At 40.0% G+C, this 18,388-nt stretch overlaps 2 protein-coding genes across 2 annotated transcripts; both read right to left on the minus strand.

Annotated features, from left to right (window-relative positions):
- Positions 1 to 5,638: 5,638 nt before the first annotated feature.
- On the minus strand, positions 5,639 to 10,577 carry psat1 (phosphoserine aminotransferase 1). The gene is made up of 9 exons (XM_053420140.1): positions 10,348 to 10,577; positions 9,098 to 9,158; positions 8,866 to 8,935; positions 8,540 to 8,745; positions 7,286 to 7,458; positions 6,975 to 7,144; positions 6,669 to 6,797; positions 6,177 to 6,314; positions 5,639 to 6,022 (listed from the first exon to the last, which is right to left on the minus strand). The coding sequence occupies exons 1-9, from the start codon at positions 10,402 to 10,404 to the stop codon at positions 5,920 to 5,922; spliced, it is 1,107 nt and encodes a 368-aa protein (XP_053276115.1). The 5' UTR covers positions 10,405 to 10,577; the 3' UTR covers positions 5,639 to 5,919.
- Positions 10,578 to 13,562: 2,985 nt separating this feature from the next.
- isca1 (iron-sulfur cluster assembly 1) lies at positions 13,563 to 17,992 on the minus strand. The gene is made up of 4 exons (XM_053420174.1): positions 17,848 to 17,992; positions 15,939 to 15,992; positions 15,354 to 15,459; positions 13,563 to 14,904 (listed from the first exon to the last, which is right to left on the minus strand). Exons 1-4 carry the CDS (start codon positions 17,926 to 17,928, stop codon positions 14,756 to 14,758), a joined length of 390 nt encoding a protein of 129 aa, XP_053276149.1. The 5' UTR covers positions 17,929 to 17,992; the 3' UTR covers positions 13,563 to 14,755.
- Between the last annotated feature and the right edge of the window lie 396 nt (positions 17,993 to 18,388).

Below are 18,388 nucleotides of genomic sequence, written 5' to 3' on the forward strand. Positions count from 1 at the left end.
CCCTCCCCCCCCCAGCCGCTCTGATCTGCAGCAGGGTCATGGACAATGCTTTTCGGGAAATTACCGAGAGGTTTGGCATTTTGTCGGAATCCAAATTGCATTTAGCAGGAGAGCAGAGTATAAAGAACTTGTCTCTTTATACCTGATGGAAGAAAAAGAGCAAAATCTTCATTGGTAAGAGTGAAAATACAATTACCGAGGAAATACAACATTTTCATCTATTCAAATGATTGAAGTTCCCTTAACTCAACTCAAAGCACAATCTTTTTGTTTTAAATTTGTGCTTTTGATTTATTATTTCCTGGCTGCCGAGTCTAACACTGCCCAGTTCATTTCAAAGCTACAAGCTCAAGTGAAAATGTTTGTTTAACACAATCACAATGTGCATTCATCCACAAATTGCCTGTTCTAGTCAACGCTTAACTCCAATTGAAGCTTGCACCCTCTAGTGGCTGTTGTAACTCATCCCAAGATTGTTTTTAAACCCTGATTTTATTTTAATCGACTGCAGCTCTTCGATTGAGCAATTTTAAATCTGTTCGGCGTTGCTCATTCTCATGTCCTGATTTGATCGAGACTCTTTTTAGTTCCGTGGACTTTTGAGGGTTTACAGATATCTTAGAATGGCAGGTTAATATATACTTAATTCAAGAAACAAGCCACATGTTGTGTTGTGGCGCATTTCTTGAGACAGATGTGGAAATTCCTGTCACTGAACAAAGATGAAGCCAAAATATCCTGGACATAGGCGCCGCCATTTTGAGATTTTGACGTCACTTGGTGCCAGAGTCGAAGTAGTGATCCTGGAGTGAAACTGTTTCCTCATCGATCAACATAGGTTTGGTGATACGCCCTCTGCTGGATGTGCATCTAAACTGGATATTAAGTTCAAACCTGTCATTTTGGTTTGAATATGAACTTTCTCCCGTTTGAATCAATGTTTAAAATAAGAATAAAAGCGACAGTCCAGGACAGCAGGTGGTTTCTCCCCATGTTTCCAAGCACAGTGTCTGTGAAGTGTACTACACAAAGTATTGTGAGTAAAACTAGAAAGTGAGCCAAAAAAACACACAACAAATAAGCTAAAAACAGCAGAGCCAGCTGAAGTTGCTGAATTCGCTGGGAGCCTTGAAGTCGTGCTACACTGAAGAACCAAATCACACTACAGTAGAGCTGGAAGTAAAGGATTTCAGATATGGTCTTATATGCCCCTGTGGCTTTAATAGAAGGTTGCAAATAAATCGACGGCTGGACTGAAATGAGCATGATGCTAAAGTTCCTGCAGCTGATGGGAGCGTGGAGGCTTCTCCAGGCCACAGTCAGAGATGACCGTGAAACCGCCTCGGAAAAGCTGCAGATATAAAGAAAGTGAGGAGTGATGTGTCCTATCATTCTGATCTGGAAAATAAAATAACTCATCTCGCTTAAAGCAGCTCCTCACTCTGGCAGAACATTTTTTCCCTTTCAGCACACAAACCTCTGCAGCAGGTCCAACATCTCCCGCTCTGGGGAGCCACAGTCAACAGCAGCATTCAGAGTTCCTCCCCTGCTCTCGGTATTGATATTTGCTAACAGCCAAAATTACTTTTTTGGAAAGAATCATCATGGATGTTATATAAAATAATAACTCCAGGATCAACTTTGCCTTGTGTTTCATTACATTTCAAAATGAAAGTTAAAAAAAAATAGCTTGAGGCTCCCCCCCTCCCTCAGTTTCAGATGTTATTCTTTGTGATTACTTACAACCTTGATATATTTCAAATAAGATATAATATAAAGAAATAAATAGGATGTAATTTGCTTCCATAAAAAGTGGGCTGTAACATAATACACATATTACCATGAGAGTCTAGCAGGTTAATAGTTCAATTCCCACTCATTCCACCCATACACCTGCCGATACAGTTGTAAAGCATGAAAGATAAAAAGCGCTGAAAATGGTGCAGCTCATGTTCTATTAACATCCCTGCTCACTAATAGCCTTTTTATACCAGTGTGCATCTGGAGAGCACTCACCTAAACAACCTGCTCCCAGATATCAAGTGGCTGCAACAACTGTAAACAATCTCCTGGATCTAATATAAGGAGTTTTATTTATTTGATTTGATTTTAACCAGGAGATTCAAATCTTTTTTGTTGAGGGAGACGTGGCGAAGATGATAAATAATTTAGAGGTTAGAGAATTGTAGGATTTGATTAGGAACAATGAGGAATAATAAAGTGAAATAGAGCTTGTTAGAAATTGACGAGAGACACCGGAGAGAGAAAAGCTCAGAAGCAGCATTTGAACACTTCAGTTACACATGTCTTTTTTAATCAGAGATTTGAAGTGTCCCAGTGAAACACAACCACGAAGCAGCAGAAGGTTCTGGAGGTTTTCCTACAACCAGGGCACAAAGTAGAAGAGGGCTGCTCCACCAAGTTCACATTAAATCCTGGAACCTGGTGGAGCAGCCGGAGCAAAAACCACATCATAGCAGCAGTAAGTGAGTAACAGGAGATTACAGATATGGAGGAGTTTGAGAAGAAATAGTTTATATATAAACAACACTGTCCTCTACAAGTTGGATATAAGGATTTATATATATATATCCGTTGATATGTTTTGAATGCTGACAATTTCTTTGGGCTCCGTGTAAATCCTTTGTAGTAAGTAAAATGCAATATCGTTTATATTTTACATTATATGACTTTTACTTTTGTCATTTATATACTTTTTTTGATTGGCCTTTGCCTGTGGTGGTGAGTGACCTTATCAGACGAAATGAAACATGAATATACGTGTGTGTGTGTGTGTGTGTGTGTGTGTGTGTGTGTGTGTGTGTGTGTGTGTGTGTGTGTGTGTGTACTCGACTTTAATATCTCTTGTGGATCTTGTCCAGCTTAAACACTGACCTTGTCAACTGAGGTCATGTGGTCCATCGTTTGTGAAAGCCCGGTCATGTCAGCTGCCCATTAAAAAGTGTATGCTCTTCTATTCGTGGTTTTACGGTACAGGTCTTTGTAGCAGGGAAAAGGCCGAAGATGAAGATGAACGTTTAATGACACTAATTATGGAAGATTGATTTGATTTCCATACAAAACATAATAACCAAGTATAAAGACGTGGAATATTGTATATGTTTATGAAGACTTAAGGAATATTTGGCAACTTTTTCATTTTGCCCTCATAACTTGCTCATATTACATTTTAGCTTTTTAAATCCTTGAGAGGTGACACAGATATTTCACCTCACTTGTGTTTTATCAAAATCCTACATTTTTGGAAAGTGTGAACGTCTCCTGACCTTTTCAATGGGCTGCTTGAGGGTGAAGACTTGTTTTTGGGATTAGAGGAATGTGTTATGTCAATGAGGGTCCTCACGAAGATAGAGGTACAAGCAACTTAAATAGAACAGCCTGTGTAGGGACATTGAATGATGAGGCAGTAACGTCCATTTGTTCCTTTTTAAACACAAGATTCTTGTAGAACACCTCCACCTTGAGGACATCTGCAGCAAGAACATCTAGTTTTCATGGTTTGTTCCTTCCTCTTATTTTTGTTTTTCATAACAAATCAAAAACACTTTTTATTGATGAGTTTTCTTTCTCTTTTCATGTCTCATTCTTTCTTTCTTTCTTTCTTTTTTTCTTACCTTCTTTCTTTTGTGCCATTATGATGTCATTCTTCTTGTGTATTTACTGTATATACTTGTATATTTTATTTTCTAATTGTTAATTTAGGTTTCGGCCTTATTGTGTCAAACTCTGTGTAAACTTCATTCTGAAAAGCACTTTATAATAAATGTTTAGACACTTTGAATTTCTTTCAAACTTTCTCGTGACACATCCTCTTACTTTGCCCAGAAAAGTGGAACTAGAAGATAAAATCCTTGTACACGTCTGACAGAGGATTTAAAACGTGTTCATGTTTCTGGGGTTTTTCAGTTTTTCTCTGAAAACTAAAAACAGCGGGCTCACTCTCCAGGGAGGTCAAAGGTCAGAGTCGGATGCACACTGGGCTCCTGGAGCTGGTGCGGCTGCAGCGTTGTGCTGAGGAACAGTCTCAGCGGGGCTGATGCAGCAGGGGGACTGGCCTCTGGACGTCCAGATGGAGGAGTGTCTCCCTCACCACGGGGCCGTCCCGCCCCCCCCTGCTGATGTCTGCAGACCGGCTCACTCCACTGAACATGGAGCCGTTCACGCTGTCAGCAAAGCAGCTGGAGGTGGTTTCTTAAACTCACATGCAAGAGACTAACTGTGCTTGAGAGGAAGCTGCATAATAAACTCGACAGCAGGTTAATTTGATAAAATTTCCACTGCTCTCTAAGTTTCAAGTCTCTTGCATCACACACTTCATCGGCTGCACAAATAACCAGACCGACCACAGATGCTCTGACACGTCGGGGAGTTCACTAAACTATGTCTTGTTTGTTATAGATGTAAATGCAATCACCCACATGTTAATGCAATCCTCTATATACAGAGCTTTTTATATTCCTCACAGCCATGAGGGGAACTTTGGGATAGACACTGGAGCTGGGGATCACATCACCGACCTTCTAGTTAAGGGACCAGGACCACACCTTTCACCTCCTGAACGGAAACCACTTGAGACCGGCTGCAAATGAGTTATTGTTATCGTAAATTTGATGTCATTTTTTACTTTGGAAACAGCAGGTTGACAAAGGTCCAGTTTACTGAGGATTTAATGCTCAAACTCCCGGCTGCAGCAGCAAGAGGCTCAGTCACATATGAGGGATTTATCCACTTTCTTGTCCGTGGTGTTATTCAACTGTTGGAGGGTTAAATATTCTTAACAGTGTGATAACGATTAAGTTGGATCTTGAATTATATTGTAAACTTTATTTGCTTATGCACTTTCTAACCTGCCTTGTTTGGTCTGGAAAGTCATCAATCAATGTGAAAACCGCTTAAGTAATTTATTGAGCAGGAAGCCAGATGATCTGATGGTTCCAGACTGAACTCATCTTGTGTTCTGGGCACTTGTGATTGACGTTTGTCATTATGTGACATTTTGAGATAATACTCCTTTTATCAGTGATCAGTGATTATAATGCTGCTGACAGTTTGTTCCATACACCAGAGGTCTTCAACGTTTTTCAGTTCAAGGACCCCAAACTGATGGAGAGATGGAGCAGGGACCCCCTACTATATATATTTCATAAAATTGTGTTTTATATTAAACTGGGCCTAGTGCCATGTACAAACATAGCTACCCTGTTAATGTGCGTTCAATACAAGATTATTCAAATAATACAAAGGTTCATATATTCGTGTTTTTATTTTAAACACGCGTGGTATAGCAGCTGCAGTGTGTGCATTGCTGACTGTACGATAACGTCTTCTACCTCCATTTATCCATTCCCTACAATATGTAGCATTCATGTTAATGTGTATTTAAAGACATTTAAATTTGTGGCGAAAAAAATTTGAAAAATGTGTCCAATCAACCAAATGTTGCGACCCCCCTGCAGTACCTCCGCGGACCCCCCTGTTGAAGACCTCTGCCATAGACTGTAAATAGAGATGGACACACGGCTCCACTTCCTCCCACCATCCAGGAATGAAGCTCAAATATCAGATATACAAACGACGGCAAAAACAGCACCTAAGAAAACACACTGCAAAATGGAGGTATCACCAAGTTAGATTTAATGGAATGTAAACAGGTTTTCAACAAGTAACAAGAATTAATGAAACTATAAAAGCACTTTCACCATTTACATTTGTTAGAGCTGTAATTCTATGAAACACAGATGTAATAGAGATATTTCTGGCCACTTGAAGGGGTTAAATCTTTGCAGAAAGAAGTAATGTGTGTTATCTACCAGGAATCGTTTTACAGATCTAACACAGATCCAACACTTTTTAAGATGATGAGGTCATAAGAAGCCACTGGGCAACCTGAGGTCTGTTCTACTGGTGCTCTTTGAGGAAATCTTTCATGTAGGCAGCCAGGGTCTGAGTTTCCTCCACCGTCACAGCGTTGTACAGGGACACACGAATTCCTCCAACTGACCTGCAGGGGGAGACAAATGTCACGTCTGAGGGCTTGAGATGCAGAAGCAGCACTGACAAATTGTCATAATATGTCATTTAGGACTCAATATCCTCCCTGATAACTCATGTAAGTTTTCACAAAAAATTTGTCGGCCAGTGCTCGACAAACTGACCTGTGACCTTTCAATGATATCATTCCACGTTTGGCTGCTTCGTCCAGGAACTGCTTTTCCAAAGCTTCATCTCCGTTGTTCTTTCCCACACGAAATGGGAGGTTCATGCGGCTTCGACAGGCCATGTCCACAGAACACCTGGAATGAAACAGTAGCTCTAATATGAATCTGTCATTTCATTGCTCAAATCAGTTTTCGTCACTGTCAGTGTTTCCTTTAGTGTGTGTGAGGATTTTGTCCAATTCTGAAAATCCCTGGTGCCATGCATAGACTGTAAATGAAGATGTTGATCAGTACATGGACTTTTTCTACAAGAAGGGTCACACTGTGTCGGGATTTCTTTAATGTACTTTATATAATTGTTTTTATAAGAGCTCTTACTTTGAAGGTGTTTCTCCAGTGGTGTAGAGTTAAATTAAAAACAATATTTAAAAAGTTTTGGGAAGTCCCCAGGAAGTTTTTTCCTTCACACAAGTTTTGTTTCATACTCACGTATAGAAACCGTTGGAGGCGTTGATGACGTCGTAAATTATGGAGGACTTCTGGATGTTGAGCGTTTCCATGGCAGCACTGCCGCCATTGTTCTTGATCCAGTCCAGCACCAGACACATGATGTAGATACTGAACAAAACGATGGCGACGGTTAAAAACACGTAATGCACCTTTTTGTGAAGTTAATTGACAAAGTAAAACTGCTAATGTTTTTATTCCCAAATGGTTTTGCACAGTACTTTATATTTTACAAATACGCTCAATCTGTAGGAGATTGTGATGCAACAAACCGAGCAGCGTCTGTACCTGAAACACGGCGGCGTGTTGTAGAGGGAGTTATTCTCAGCCTGCACCTTGTAGTCCAGGATGATGGGACACTCCTTCAGGGTGTGGCCTAACAAGTCCTCACGCACGATGACCACGGTCACACCGGCACTGCCCACGTTCTTCTGAGCGCCGGCGAAAATCAGCCCAAACTGCACAAGAGGAAACGATGCCACGGTGATTTGATGTTATCAACGCTAATCACAGGTCTTATTTTCCCTAATTCTTATATTTTATCATGAGAGATGAGAGAAAGAGCTGAATAACTGATTCAGGGTCATTCTTGTTCTCACCTTCGACACGTCCACAGGTCGGGACAGGAAGTTTGAGGACATGTCGCAGACGAGGACCACCCCGTTTGTTTCGGGTGTGAAGTTGTACTCCACGCCGTGGATGGTCTCGTTGCTGCAGTAGTACACGTATGAGGCCGAGGGGTTCAGAGTCCAGCTGCTGGGGTCCGGGACCTCTGCCAAGAGAGAGAGACAGAGAGGTTGAAACAAGACTAACGTGGTGAAACCAGAGTGGTAACGACGTGGCTGATCGGTCTAGATCCAAACAAGCTGATATCAACACATGTGAGTTAAACATATGAGTTAAAGGAGTTAGCAAAGTAACTTTTGCTGATTAATAAAAGCATGTCCTGCCCACCACAGATTATCTGAACAGAATTTTAATAAATAAAATAGCTGTCGAGCCATTTCTGTAAAAAAAAAAAATTAATGTCAACCTGCTGGTGGCGCTAGAGGACATGTCAGAGAGAACTACCTCAAATGACAGAAACCACCTTTGAGAAAAAACGTCTTCCAGAAATGTCATTGTTGATATATTTCAGTCGGTTTCGAGCTAAGTGGCTAAAACTGAATCCAAATACACCTCTCAAAACCCTCCTGCAAAAAACTGTTTAACCAGTTGCTTTTAAAACCTGTGGTTTAATCAACACTAATCTAGTGTTGTTTGTCTGGAATCTATTCAATTCAGATAAACATCCAGATTCTATTGGGATTTATACGGCTGCAAATTACAATTAGCTTCATGACTGATTCATCAACAGATGTTTTAACAATTCGTCCTTTTCTACTAAAAACATTATTTTCAGATTTTCACTTTAAAGGTTTCAGAAGCTGGAACCTGTGAAGAAAGTTATTTAATATCAAGCAGCCCATCCGGGGACAGAGAGAAGTGATGAATTAATGTTGTTCCCAGATGAAAGTAGTTCCAACACATTATAAACGTGTCTCTACTCATCAGGATTAACAAGTAAATCCAATGAAAAGCGAACAGGCACAACAATATAGAGGAGGCTGCTCGCATTCCAGAGCCTTTCATGGGACTCGGCTCCTATTGGCTGGTTACATAACAGCCTGGACTCGCCGCCAGAGAGCGGCCGTAACACAGCCTGAATGACAAGGACCAATTCATACGAGTGTGAGCTGTGTGCGACATGGGGATGGTTAAAGGTTCAGTGTGTTGGACTTAGGTGAATGGGATCTACTGGCAGGAACTGGATAGAAAATAGTCCCAGTGATGTTTTCACTACTGAGACTTACTCGTGTAGCTGTCCAGCTTCGGGTGGACGATGTTGGGTTTGCCATATTTCTCCGCTTCTTTCGCCGCCTTGGCCGACCACGTGCCGGTCACCAGGTAGTCGGCACACCTGTCCTCCTTCAGGCCAATCAGGTTGAGCGGAACAGCGCTGAACTGCCCGGAGCCGCCGCCCTGCAGGAACATCACCTTGTAGTTGGAGGGGATAGTTCTGCGAAAAGGCCAAAGGTCACAGTGTGAAAAAAGGCGTTGACAGAGCAGCCATCACAAGAAACTAACGTAGAGAGATACAGTGGATCATGTGTAAATGTGAATATTAAAAGTCACTTACAACAACTCACGCAGGAGACTCTCAGTTTTGCTCAGGATTTTGCTGAAGTCTGACGATCGGTGACTCATCTCTGTTTCGAACAGAAATCAAAAAAAAGTCACGATGGAGGATTTACTGCACATCTGTTATTGCTATAAGCTTTAATCTATAGGTGTCCCTAATAAACTGGCAACTTTATATAGTGCGCTTTCATTATCATTCACACGCAACTAATGCCTTTCTCTATACTCACCAAGAACACTGATGCCGGCGCCATGGTAGTTGATGAGCTCCTTCTGTGCCTCCAGCAGCACCTGCAACAGGCCACAGCAAGTATGTCATTGTCAACGCTTGGCATCGAGAGAGGATTAAAAAAGATCAAGTTTGAACAGCAAGAAGAAGTCATGTGTCTGAACGAGGTGGAAAGAGCTCAGAGCCTCCGTCTGACCCAGATCCAGATGTTCCTGAGAACTCGAGTGGCTTTTGTAACTTATTCTCCTTTTCAATCAATCACTCACTCAAGAGTCAGTCACATGTGAAAGATATTGGTCATTATCCACACAGACAAAAGTGACCCACAAATGTAAAGTTGGAACAGTAAAGATTGGCTATTGGAATTAATACATGATCTTCTAAAACACAATAAGGATATCAAATGTCAGAAGCCCTCAATCCAATAAAGAAGAGATGAGGATAATAACACTATCTGGCATCAGTTTGGAATCAGTTGGGTCACATGACATTTTTTTTATGTTAATATTCACATAAAATAGAGGACACGCTAAAGTCCAGTTAAAAGAGGTGTGTCCAGTTTGTCTAAGGAAGCAATAATATCTGATATTATTCATGGGAACTATTAGAAACAAATTCAGTTTTTATTTATTTTAATCTCTACATGAAAATCTAATCTAAAACTAAAACAGAACTCAATCTACAGAGATGTGTCTTCACAAATCCAAATTGTTCTATTTATTTCTTGATCAAAACAATTAGCAGATCGAGATAATGGTTGAAGATCATTTGTCACAAAGTCCTGTGATTAAACTCAGTATTACTTTTTTCCAGTGAAAACATCTGTTAGATTGCACTTGTGCTTTGATCTGAACAGTTTTTATTTTTATTTTTTATTGTTTAGCAATCAAAGTTGTCTTTGATCTGAAGTGGGTCTCTGGGGGTTTTGCTGCCACCTGCAGGCGCGTGTGTGTCAGCGAGTCGCAAACAAACCGGTTTTCCACCTGAACGGATCGAGGCTGATGCAACTCATCGCTCAGTTTTCAGGCTCCGCTGCAGCCAGATGCCTGCCCCCCCCCCAGCACATCTGCACGCCTCGATCATGTGTAAACGTCGAGGTTTGAGGATGCGCGTGCGAAATCACCCGACACGACCGAATGAATCAGTGCGTTGCTCAGCGACGGGTCAGTGGCGCCTTCCTTTCTATACCTTCACTCTCACGCGGATCGGTGACGTCACTGGAGAGCGAACCGACGTTGCACAGTAACTTACAGATTGCGGGAGTTTCGCGGGTCCAGCGCAGAAGTTGATGGGTGGTTTCTGCTCCATGGTGAAGAGAGACGTGTCCTGTGTTCTGCTGCTGCAGGCTGAGGAAGAGGAGGAGGAGGAGGAGGAGGAGGAAAATGTGTGTGTGTTCAGCTCCTGTGCTGCTGCGACGTATGGCTGCGAATCACTGGTTGTGCTGGTTCGTTAAAGGAGGCATTCAGGGACACGACAGTACTCCGCTTTGTGGAAGGAGGCGTTCAGGGGCTGCTCGTTATTCTGTAAACGTCACGTTAAAAAACGTGGTACATCTTTTGATCAGTGCGTCGAGGTGCTGCAGCAATTAATCGATTAATCTGGTAGTTATTTAAAAGTCAAAAGATCATCAGCAGCTGTTTCACTGGACGATTTATTGTTTCATCCTCTAGATTCTTGTGGCGTAATTATGTCGATGTAAATATTATGTATACGATTTATATATACTGTATATAATGTATATACAGTGTATATTACTCATATATATTGTATTTGATTTATAAATATACTTTATATAATCTATAAATGCTGTATATTATTTATTATTTTTTGTACTATCCACTCCAGCAGCAGAAGAACACTTTTCCTACTGGACACTGACACAATCACATCATTGCTTTCTGTACCATAGGGTCAGACCCATTCCTGTATCTGTAATATGTTCTCCCTATGTATATGTGATTTATGTATGTTTGTCGGTGAGGTGTATAAGTGTATAAGCTACTGGATGATCTGAATTTCCCACGGGATTAATAAAGTATCCATCTATCTATCTATCTATCTATCTATCTATCCATCTATCTATCTACCTATACTGTGTACGCACAAACAGCACTTATGTACATTGTATATGTATAATGGTACTGTAGCCTACTTACTGTACTGTATACTATATATATTTACCATTTAATAGTAATATCATTTTGTATACAGCTGTGAATATATATACTATATATATATAAACATACACAATCTACTACTGTGATTCCCATATTTATATGTAATTTGCAAGTAGTTAATTAATCTAGTGATTATTTGAAAGACAATCGTTCAATCCTGCAGCTGTTTTAGTATTACATTTATAATTTTAGCATCTTTATATTCATATCTAATTGTGCGCTACGCAGACACACAAACACAAGTATGTATACAAATACATCTTTACTCATATTCATGCTGTATACAATAAAACAATAATACAATTTATAACACAAATTTTCAGACTATCACTTGAAGGCAACACATCGACATCAGCAACCAGAGCCTCCCTATTGGCTGGGGTCCCATGTCTGATTATTAAACTATTATTCAAGCCTCACCAGAGACATGAGACAGACAGTAGTCTCCCACGGTGTAGAATAGAAACTGGAGAGTTTAATCATTTTACACAAGATCCGCATATGGAACAGCAGGGAATTAAATCCCGGTAAACTGTGACGAGCTTGCGTCCAACATTGAATAAAACAAATAATACTAACATGTAACAATTAACTCATTTAAAAAGGGGAAAAAATTGATTCCATGGAAATTCTAGTGCGTCACACGTTAACACCAGGACACCCTCACATGCAGCAGCAAACTCTTTCAAAGTAAATGGAGAGTTTCCCTCTGTCCTCCAGTGAACCGACAGATTCAGCTCAGCTCAGTCAGAAACGTGTGACTGAGATAATTCAGCAGCGTGTGGAGGTCATGCAAGGAATCTGACTATTACTGTGTGCCCCCTTTTAAGATATCACATGGTGTGTGTGTGTGTGTGTGTGTGGGTGGGTGTAAAAATCTGTTACTTAATTGCATTCTTTGTACTTGTCTATACTTGTCTGTAATATTACTAAACATCTGAGCAGGTTTCTGCTCAACTTGGTGGAAGGCTATGGTTTGGGTCAGGAAAGAACTTGTTTAGGTTTTGGGTCAGGGGGACAATCCTCGAATTTAGATTTAAGGCGTATATCAATATTTTAATTAATTTTTAAGGTTATAATCTATGGATCTGATGAAAAGAATCAAGCATGTTTAAGTTTGAGCACAATTTTGGTTGTGTGTGTGTGTGTGTGTTTGTGAGTGTGTACGTCTATGCAACACAAACAGTGGACCAGACTCCTCTCATCTCCAGGACAAACTATCAATACACAATGAGTGCAAATGTCCACAGTGGCCATCAGGGCCCAGATGAAAGATAGTTAATCTCTGCTTCTCCTTTGGGTGTCTAGTGATCGATGCCTCCACATTTTGGAGGCATCATGATCTCAGGGCGTCCATCCGTCACAAATGATAATAACTTTATTCATACAGGACCTTTCAAAACAGCTATAACAAAGTGCTTCAGGTAACCCATGTCTTTTATTATGTAAAGGGTGGATCCAAAGCTCAAAGATCAAAGTCAATTTGACATCACAAAGACGGTTTTGGTCATAACTTTATCATTTCTAACGAATACGCATAATTATGACACATTTTCAAATATCACATTTTACTGCGTCATCATGTTTTGTTCGTAATTATTCAACATTGTCACACGGGGGCAGCAGATTGTAACGTATCTTATGTGTTCAGGGACAAAAAATACACATAAGATACATAGTTCACATACATAAACACATTCACACACACTTCATCTATTCACACACACATCTCTTCCCTGAATCTGCATAAAGAGCAGACGCCTGCAACTGTATCTTTGTCATTCCCTCTGCAGAATGCTCTTCACATGCTGTGTGATTGCAGGGAATAAAGTATCCTTAAAAGATTATGATTCTCTAATCTCTTTATTTCAGAAGTCTCACCAGGTCAAATTCCCATCACAGTTCTAACTATTGGACATTATTTTCATCACTGAGAAAAAGAAAGGGTAATTGTATTTTCCTTAATCAGCAGAAATTTAGTTTGTTGACACCATTTGATTTCTTTCGTAAATAAAAAGATGAAAATGTAATGTTTGTCTTACCAAGTCCTGAAACAATCTGTAACAGGTTGGAAAAAGTGGAGAACTCCCGTATATACTTTGTGGGTTAAAAGTAAACTTCAATTGGAATATCTGTGCATATTTCCTTGGTCCCATAATCAACCTTAAGCAGAATAAGAGATGACAGCTCGTCTGTTTGTTGCAGAAACGTGGAGATAGTGAAACACCAGATCTACTGATGAGTCATAATCAAGGTGAGATGAGAGGATGGAAAAACAGTTTCATAGAATAGGATTTAGCCTTTTATTATTTCATATTTACAGAGCTATTGCAAAGTATACACTGTCACAAGTTCCAGGCTTTATTCAAGCAAAAAGGAACCTCGTATTTGAGGGTTACACGTTTTGTGCGTTACTTTTTCTTGTGTGCGCGTTTGTGTGGTTCAAGGGAGATTTACATTCTTTACATAGAGATAAATAGACACTTAAACATTTCAAAGAATATACAAACTGAAAAAGCAGTTTCAAGACACTCAAACTCCATGTTTGCATTCTGCTGGGACGAGACACTGAAGAGTGGCTCGTCCTCTCACACCGGTGGTTAGCAAGCTGTTTATCAAACAGCTGATTTTGGTGGTAAGATTTCCACTTAACGGAGACATATTATGCTCAAGCTTAGGTTTTCATTTATTTCTTGACATGGTCTATACGCTCTAAGGTTCAGAGAACCCATCACTGTCCTCATCCTGTCCATTGCTACAGCTCCTCTTTTCAGCCTCTGTCTGAAACACTTTTAGCTTCTGTCACTTTAAGGCCCCCCTACAGATAAAGCCAGGTCTGCTCTGATTGGTCAACAACTTTCAGTGTGTAAGAAATGCGTTTTGTCTCCCTCTACCTGGTTGGGTAAGCTGGGCGAACAAAACTTTTACATAAGTCCTGCCTGACCACACTCGAGGAAAGATAAACTTATAAAAGCATAATATGTCTCCTTTAATAGTATCATGGTTAATCCTTTCAGATTTATCAAGTTAAACCTGATCAACTCTTCACCTCAGTGAGCATTTCCTCCTGCATACAAGTCACGCGGAGATCTACCCATTAAATAATGTGCGTATAAGTGTGAAATGGCAGAAAGTCGCTAAATATAAAAACACCTTGTTTTTCAGGTCCTTCTATGGGTTTCATTTTTAAATGCAGATCCAAGAACTAAAACACTGACATCAAAAGGTTTCTGAAACTAAAATCAGTTATGCTGAGGTGGTTTTTTACAACACATATTGTGTTGAAACCTTCCTTTGATCGTAGATATGCATACGTGGGCTTCAAACCAGTGTGTGGACTGCAGGAGAGGAGGCAGGAAAGGAGGCACGTCCACATCTCAAACGATTTCCTCATGTCTAACTTCCTCGTCAACATTCAGTCTCTCAGTCTTTTTTCCGATGGGACGAGCTTTGGAGCAGGGATGGTGAGGGAGGACGGAGCCTCACATGTTGAAACTCTCTCCACAGCCACACGTGCCCTTGATGTTAGGATTGTTGAAGACAAATTCACTGGACAGCTTTGAATTGACAAAGTCCATCTCAGTTCCCAGGAGGGTCAGCTGAGCCTTCTTCTCTATGAACACCGTCACTCCTGCAGACAACAAAACCAGTTTTTCATTATCAAAGCATCATGTAAATAATTTGACAGATCATCAAGTGGTAGTATTTGAAATAACCTTCACAGAAAGTGGTACGTGATGCGAATAAGATGGGATTTTGCTTTATTGATCCACTTTGGTGAAATTCTATTTGACCCAACGGCAGTAACAAGTAGCAGCTCAAGGGGAAACTAAATAATAAAATAACAATCGAAACAGAATCCAAAACAAACAAGTTAAAATAGAATATAATACACAAGATATGAATTTTAAATAACAATAAATTGAATATTTTTCTATCAAAAAGGTGCAATATTGAAATAAAATGCTTGTTTGCTCATTATGTCCCTTAAATCAGGAATTATATGGTACATGTGCAACATTTATTAAATATTATTTATGTCATTTGAACTGGGATTTTTGATACTAAAACATTATTTACCATCCTGCTGCACTTCCTCATCAGACTTGGCTTTCTCCTTGGTGTAATCCAGTGTGTACGTCAGTCCGTTGCAGCCACGAGTTCTCACTCCAACCTTCAAACCGATCTAAATAACCAAAACACTGCAATTAACATCCGTGTAATTTACCCTCAAACAATCACTGCATTGTCATTAACTTTACGAGAACCTGTATATTCTATATGCATGACTGGAGGAGCATGTGATGCAGATGTGTTAAGGTCACATAGGGTGATACCAGTCAGAAACAAAAATGTTTATAGTTGATCTAATCAACCACATTGAAAGGTAGAGTGAAAAAACCAGGAGAGAGACAAACAATAGTGTTTAAGTGCAGTTTCTTATAGAACCTTTAGATTCAGTGGCCTTATATGAACTCAAATACTCTAACACTCCTTGTAAGGACGGAATGAATTGATCAAAAAACATCCATTAACATTGATAACGGTTAATTTTTTACAAACCAGTGCAGAGGAGGATAAATTCCTCTGACGGGGACAAACCAGTTTATTGACAACTAGCTGATATACTATTTTAATGGATGTTGGCTGAATGCATTTACTCACATATTCCGGCTTGTCCTGCAGCAACACTCTGATCTTGTTCACAGCTGCTGGAGTCTGAGGAAGAGACAACAGAAGAAAAGGGCTTCAGGGCACATCAGGTAAAAGCAATTTGACGAGACAACACCCTATCTCCTGATTAGACACCATCAGGACACTTGGGTGTCGAGCCGATGCGTATTGCTATTCCTAAGTATTGCGATGTAATAAGTACTGTGATCCAAATGTACAACTCATCTTTATATTTGTTTAATGTTTTTAAAAGTAGACAATAAGAAAAATATGAATTATGCATCTTTTGGGTAGAAAAGAGTTCCCAACAGGACCAGCTTCAAACATACTGAGCAGAGCAATGACAATAGAGAAACCAAATATGCTGTTATAGTTTAAGTTGAACCTGCACCATGTGGCTCCTACTCTATGGGAGTGAATGTCAGTGCAGAAAAGGAGGAGGATCTCAGGGTGTGAGCTCTCTCTTGTGGAGGCATTTTGGTAACTAGCCATATGGTGCAATGCCCTTAGAGCCTGTGTGTTCATCTGGACTTGTTTCATATCTATACGGCCAACTAAATGTAAAAGCAATGTACAAAACTCAACATGTGGACTCTGCTAGAGTACAGTTCATAGCAAATATTACTAGTTTGATATATTACAGCTACAGTGCAGCTCCGTGTAATGACATCATCTGAAGTTGCCTCTCCCAATATGTGGGGTTTACTTCAGCTCCCATCCTTTATCACCTCCGGCCACCGTGCACACACTTTATCTTGACACAACAGTGTTTGGGTGATGTTCACCATCACACCAACGATAATAACAATCAATGGATCTGCACTGGCAGCTCACTACATTGGGAGTCATTTACAGTATTAGTTCACAGTTTACAGATTCATTTCATAATTTACTAACTCGGAAAATCGTGCTCCTGAAGTCTCAAAAGATGATTATTTAATTTTAAGAAGATGTTTGTGTTTTAATAACTCAGATACACACAGCCACCAGATTTGTACCGTTACATAAAGACAATTTAGCTGAAATAGTTCCTGTTGCTCTTGAACACAGATGCAGGATTTGTCAGGAATAATTTGCTGAAGGAAACAGGCTCATGCGACAGGACTGTGTTTCAATCATAAAACTGGAGAAATTAATAAACACAACTTAGTGTTGTTTTCAAAGCATCGGCCAGTTGTGTCTTTACTACGCAAATATTAACTCCGTGCTTGCTCCCATTGGATAATAAATAGTGCGCACAAGTTAAACACACATGTTGTGGGACTTCAGGGGCTGCGCGTGAACAGGCTAAATACACCATCAAATAAAGTTGTATTGTTTTTATTTGGAGCTGCTGACTTAATAAACAGGAAATGTCTTGACCTCTGGATAATTCTCATTAACATTGTAGCTTGTGTCCCGTCGACAAATCAACGTTGTTCGGCTCGACTTCGTTTTGTCGTGTTGAGTTACTAACTAAGCTATAACTTAATATATACATACACACATATTTATACATAACAGTCAGTTAAAACTAACAAACGTCTGTGGCACGTCATGAAGGGACAGTTAGCTTAGCATCCTGACGCTGTACTGTCTGTCAGTAAGGTTAGCATCTAGTAAAAACAAAGTAAATATGTACTTATACAACCTTGTGTTGTACTTGTATTATCACGAGTGTGTATCGGGCTTAAATCGGTAAAAACAAACCCAACGACACTTTACAGAAGTTTCTACGAAATATATTAAGCGTGTAAGAGTTCTAGTCACCGCTGGCTAGCTAGTTAGCTAGCTTAGCTAACTCCGGATCACGTAACGTTAGCTAACAGCTGCTGGTGATGACGCCACACGACCTGAATCAACACTGAGCAGATATAAAATAGTGATTTAGACGATATTAGCACCAGTAGATCAAACTTACCAGTGTGAGAGCGGCTCTGGTTGCCAGTAACTTCCTCTTGCTGACCGCTCGGACGGTCGCCCTCACCATGGAGGCAGACATGTTTCTGAACCGAACAATCACAACACTTGAGTGCGCATGCGCCTACAGCTCCGGTTCCGCCCCAAATAGGATAGCCGTTCAATGATTGGCTGTTATTTTTGACGGAGGGCAACTGAACCAATGGGATCACGGATAACCCCCATGAATTTCTGTTGCGTAAACCTAATCTCACTGATGTTGTTCTTTTAATTTAAATTACCTCTAATAACTCTTGTCAATTGTTTATTTTTTTGCTCAACTAATATTTTAATATTTTCTAAAATATCTATTAGCTTATTTATTATATTTGATGGGGACATTACTGAGTAAACAAACTAAATACTCTAAATCTGCTTGACAAGCTCATTTTCATGTTGTATAAGGCCAGTTATTACAAGGCAACCTGAGACATAATAAAATGGCCCATCTTATATAGCTGCATATAACTATTAATACCATAGCTGTTGTATTTACTGTAGTA

Source organism: Pleuronectes platessa, chromosome 4, assembly GCF_947347685.1.
Source record: "Pleuronectes platessa chromosome 4, fPlePla1.1, whole genome shotgun sequence".
Taxonomy (NCBI): domain Eukaryota; kingdom Metazoa; phylum Chordata; class Actinopteri; order Pleuronectiformes; family Pleuronectidae; genus Pleuronectes; species Pleuronectes platessa.

Bases quoted from the DNA above. Each gene is read 5' to 3' on its own strand.
- isca1 (XM_053420174.1), bottom strand. From the start codon at position 17,928: ATGTCTGCCTCCATGGTGAGGGCGACCGTCCGAGCGGTCAGCAAGAGG. The intron at 15,993-17,847 runs GTAAGTTTGATC...TCTCTTCCTCAG, and splicing joins CCAGAGCCGCTCTCACACTG to ACTCCAGCAGCTGTGAACAA. The intron at 15,460-15,938 runs GTGAGTAAATGC...TTGGTTATTTAG, and splicing joins TGCAGGACAAGCCGGAATAT to ATCGGTTTGAAGGTTGGAGT.
- psat1 (XM_053420140.1), bottom strand. From the start codon at position 10,404: ATGGAGCAGAAACCACCCATCAACTTCTGCGCTGGACCCGCGAAACTC. The intron at 9,159-10,347 runs GTAAGTTACTGT...GGCCTGTTGCAG, and splicing joins CCGCGAAACTCCCGCAATCT to GTGCTGCTGGAGGCACAGAA. The intron at 6,315-6,668 runs GTGAGTATGAAA...GTTTCATTCCAG, and splicing joins GCCTCCAACGGTTTCTATAC to GTGTTCTGTGGACATGGCCT.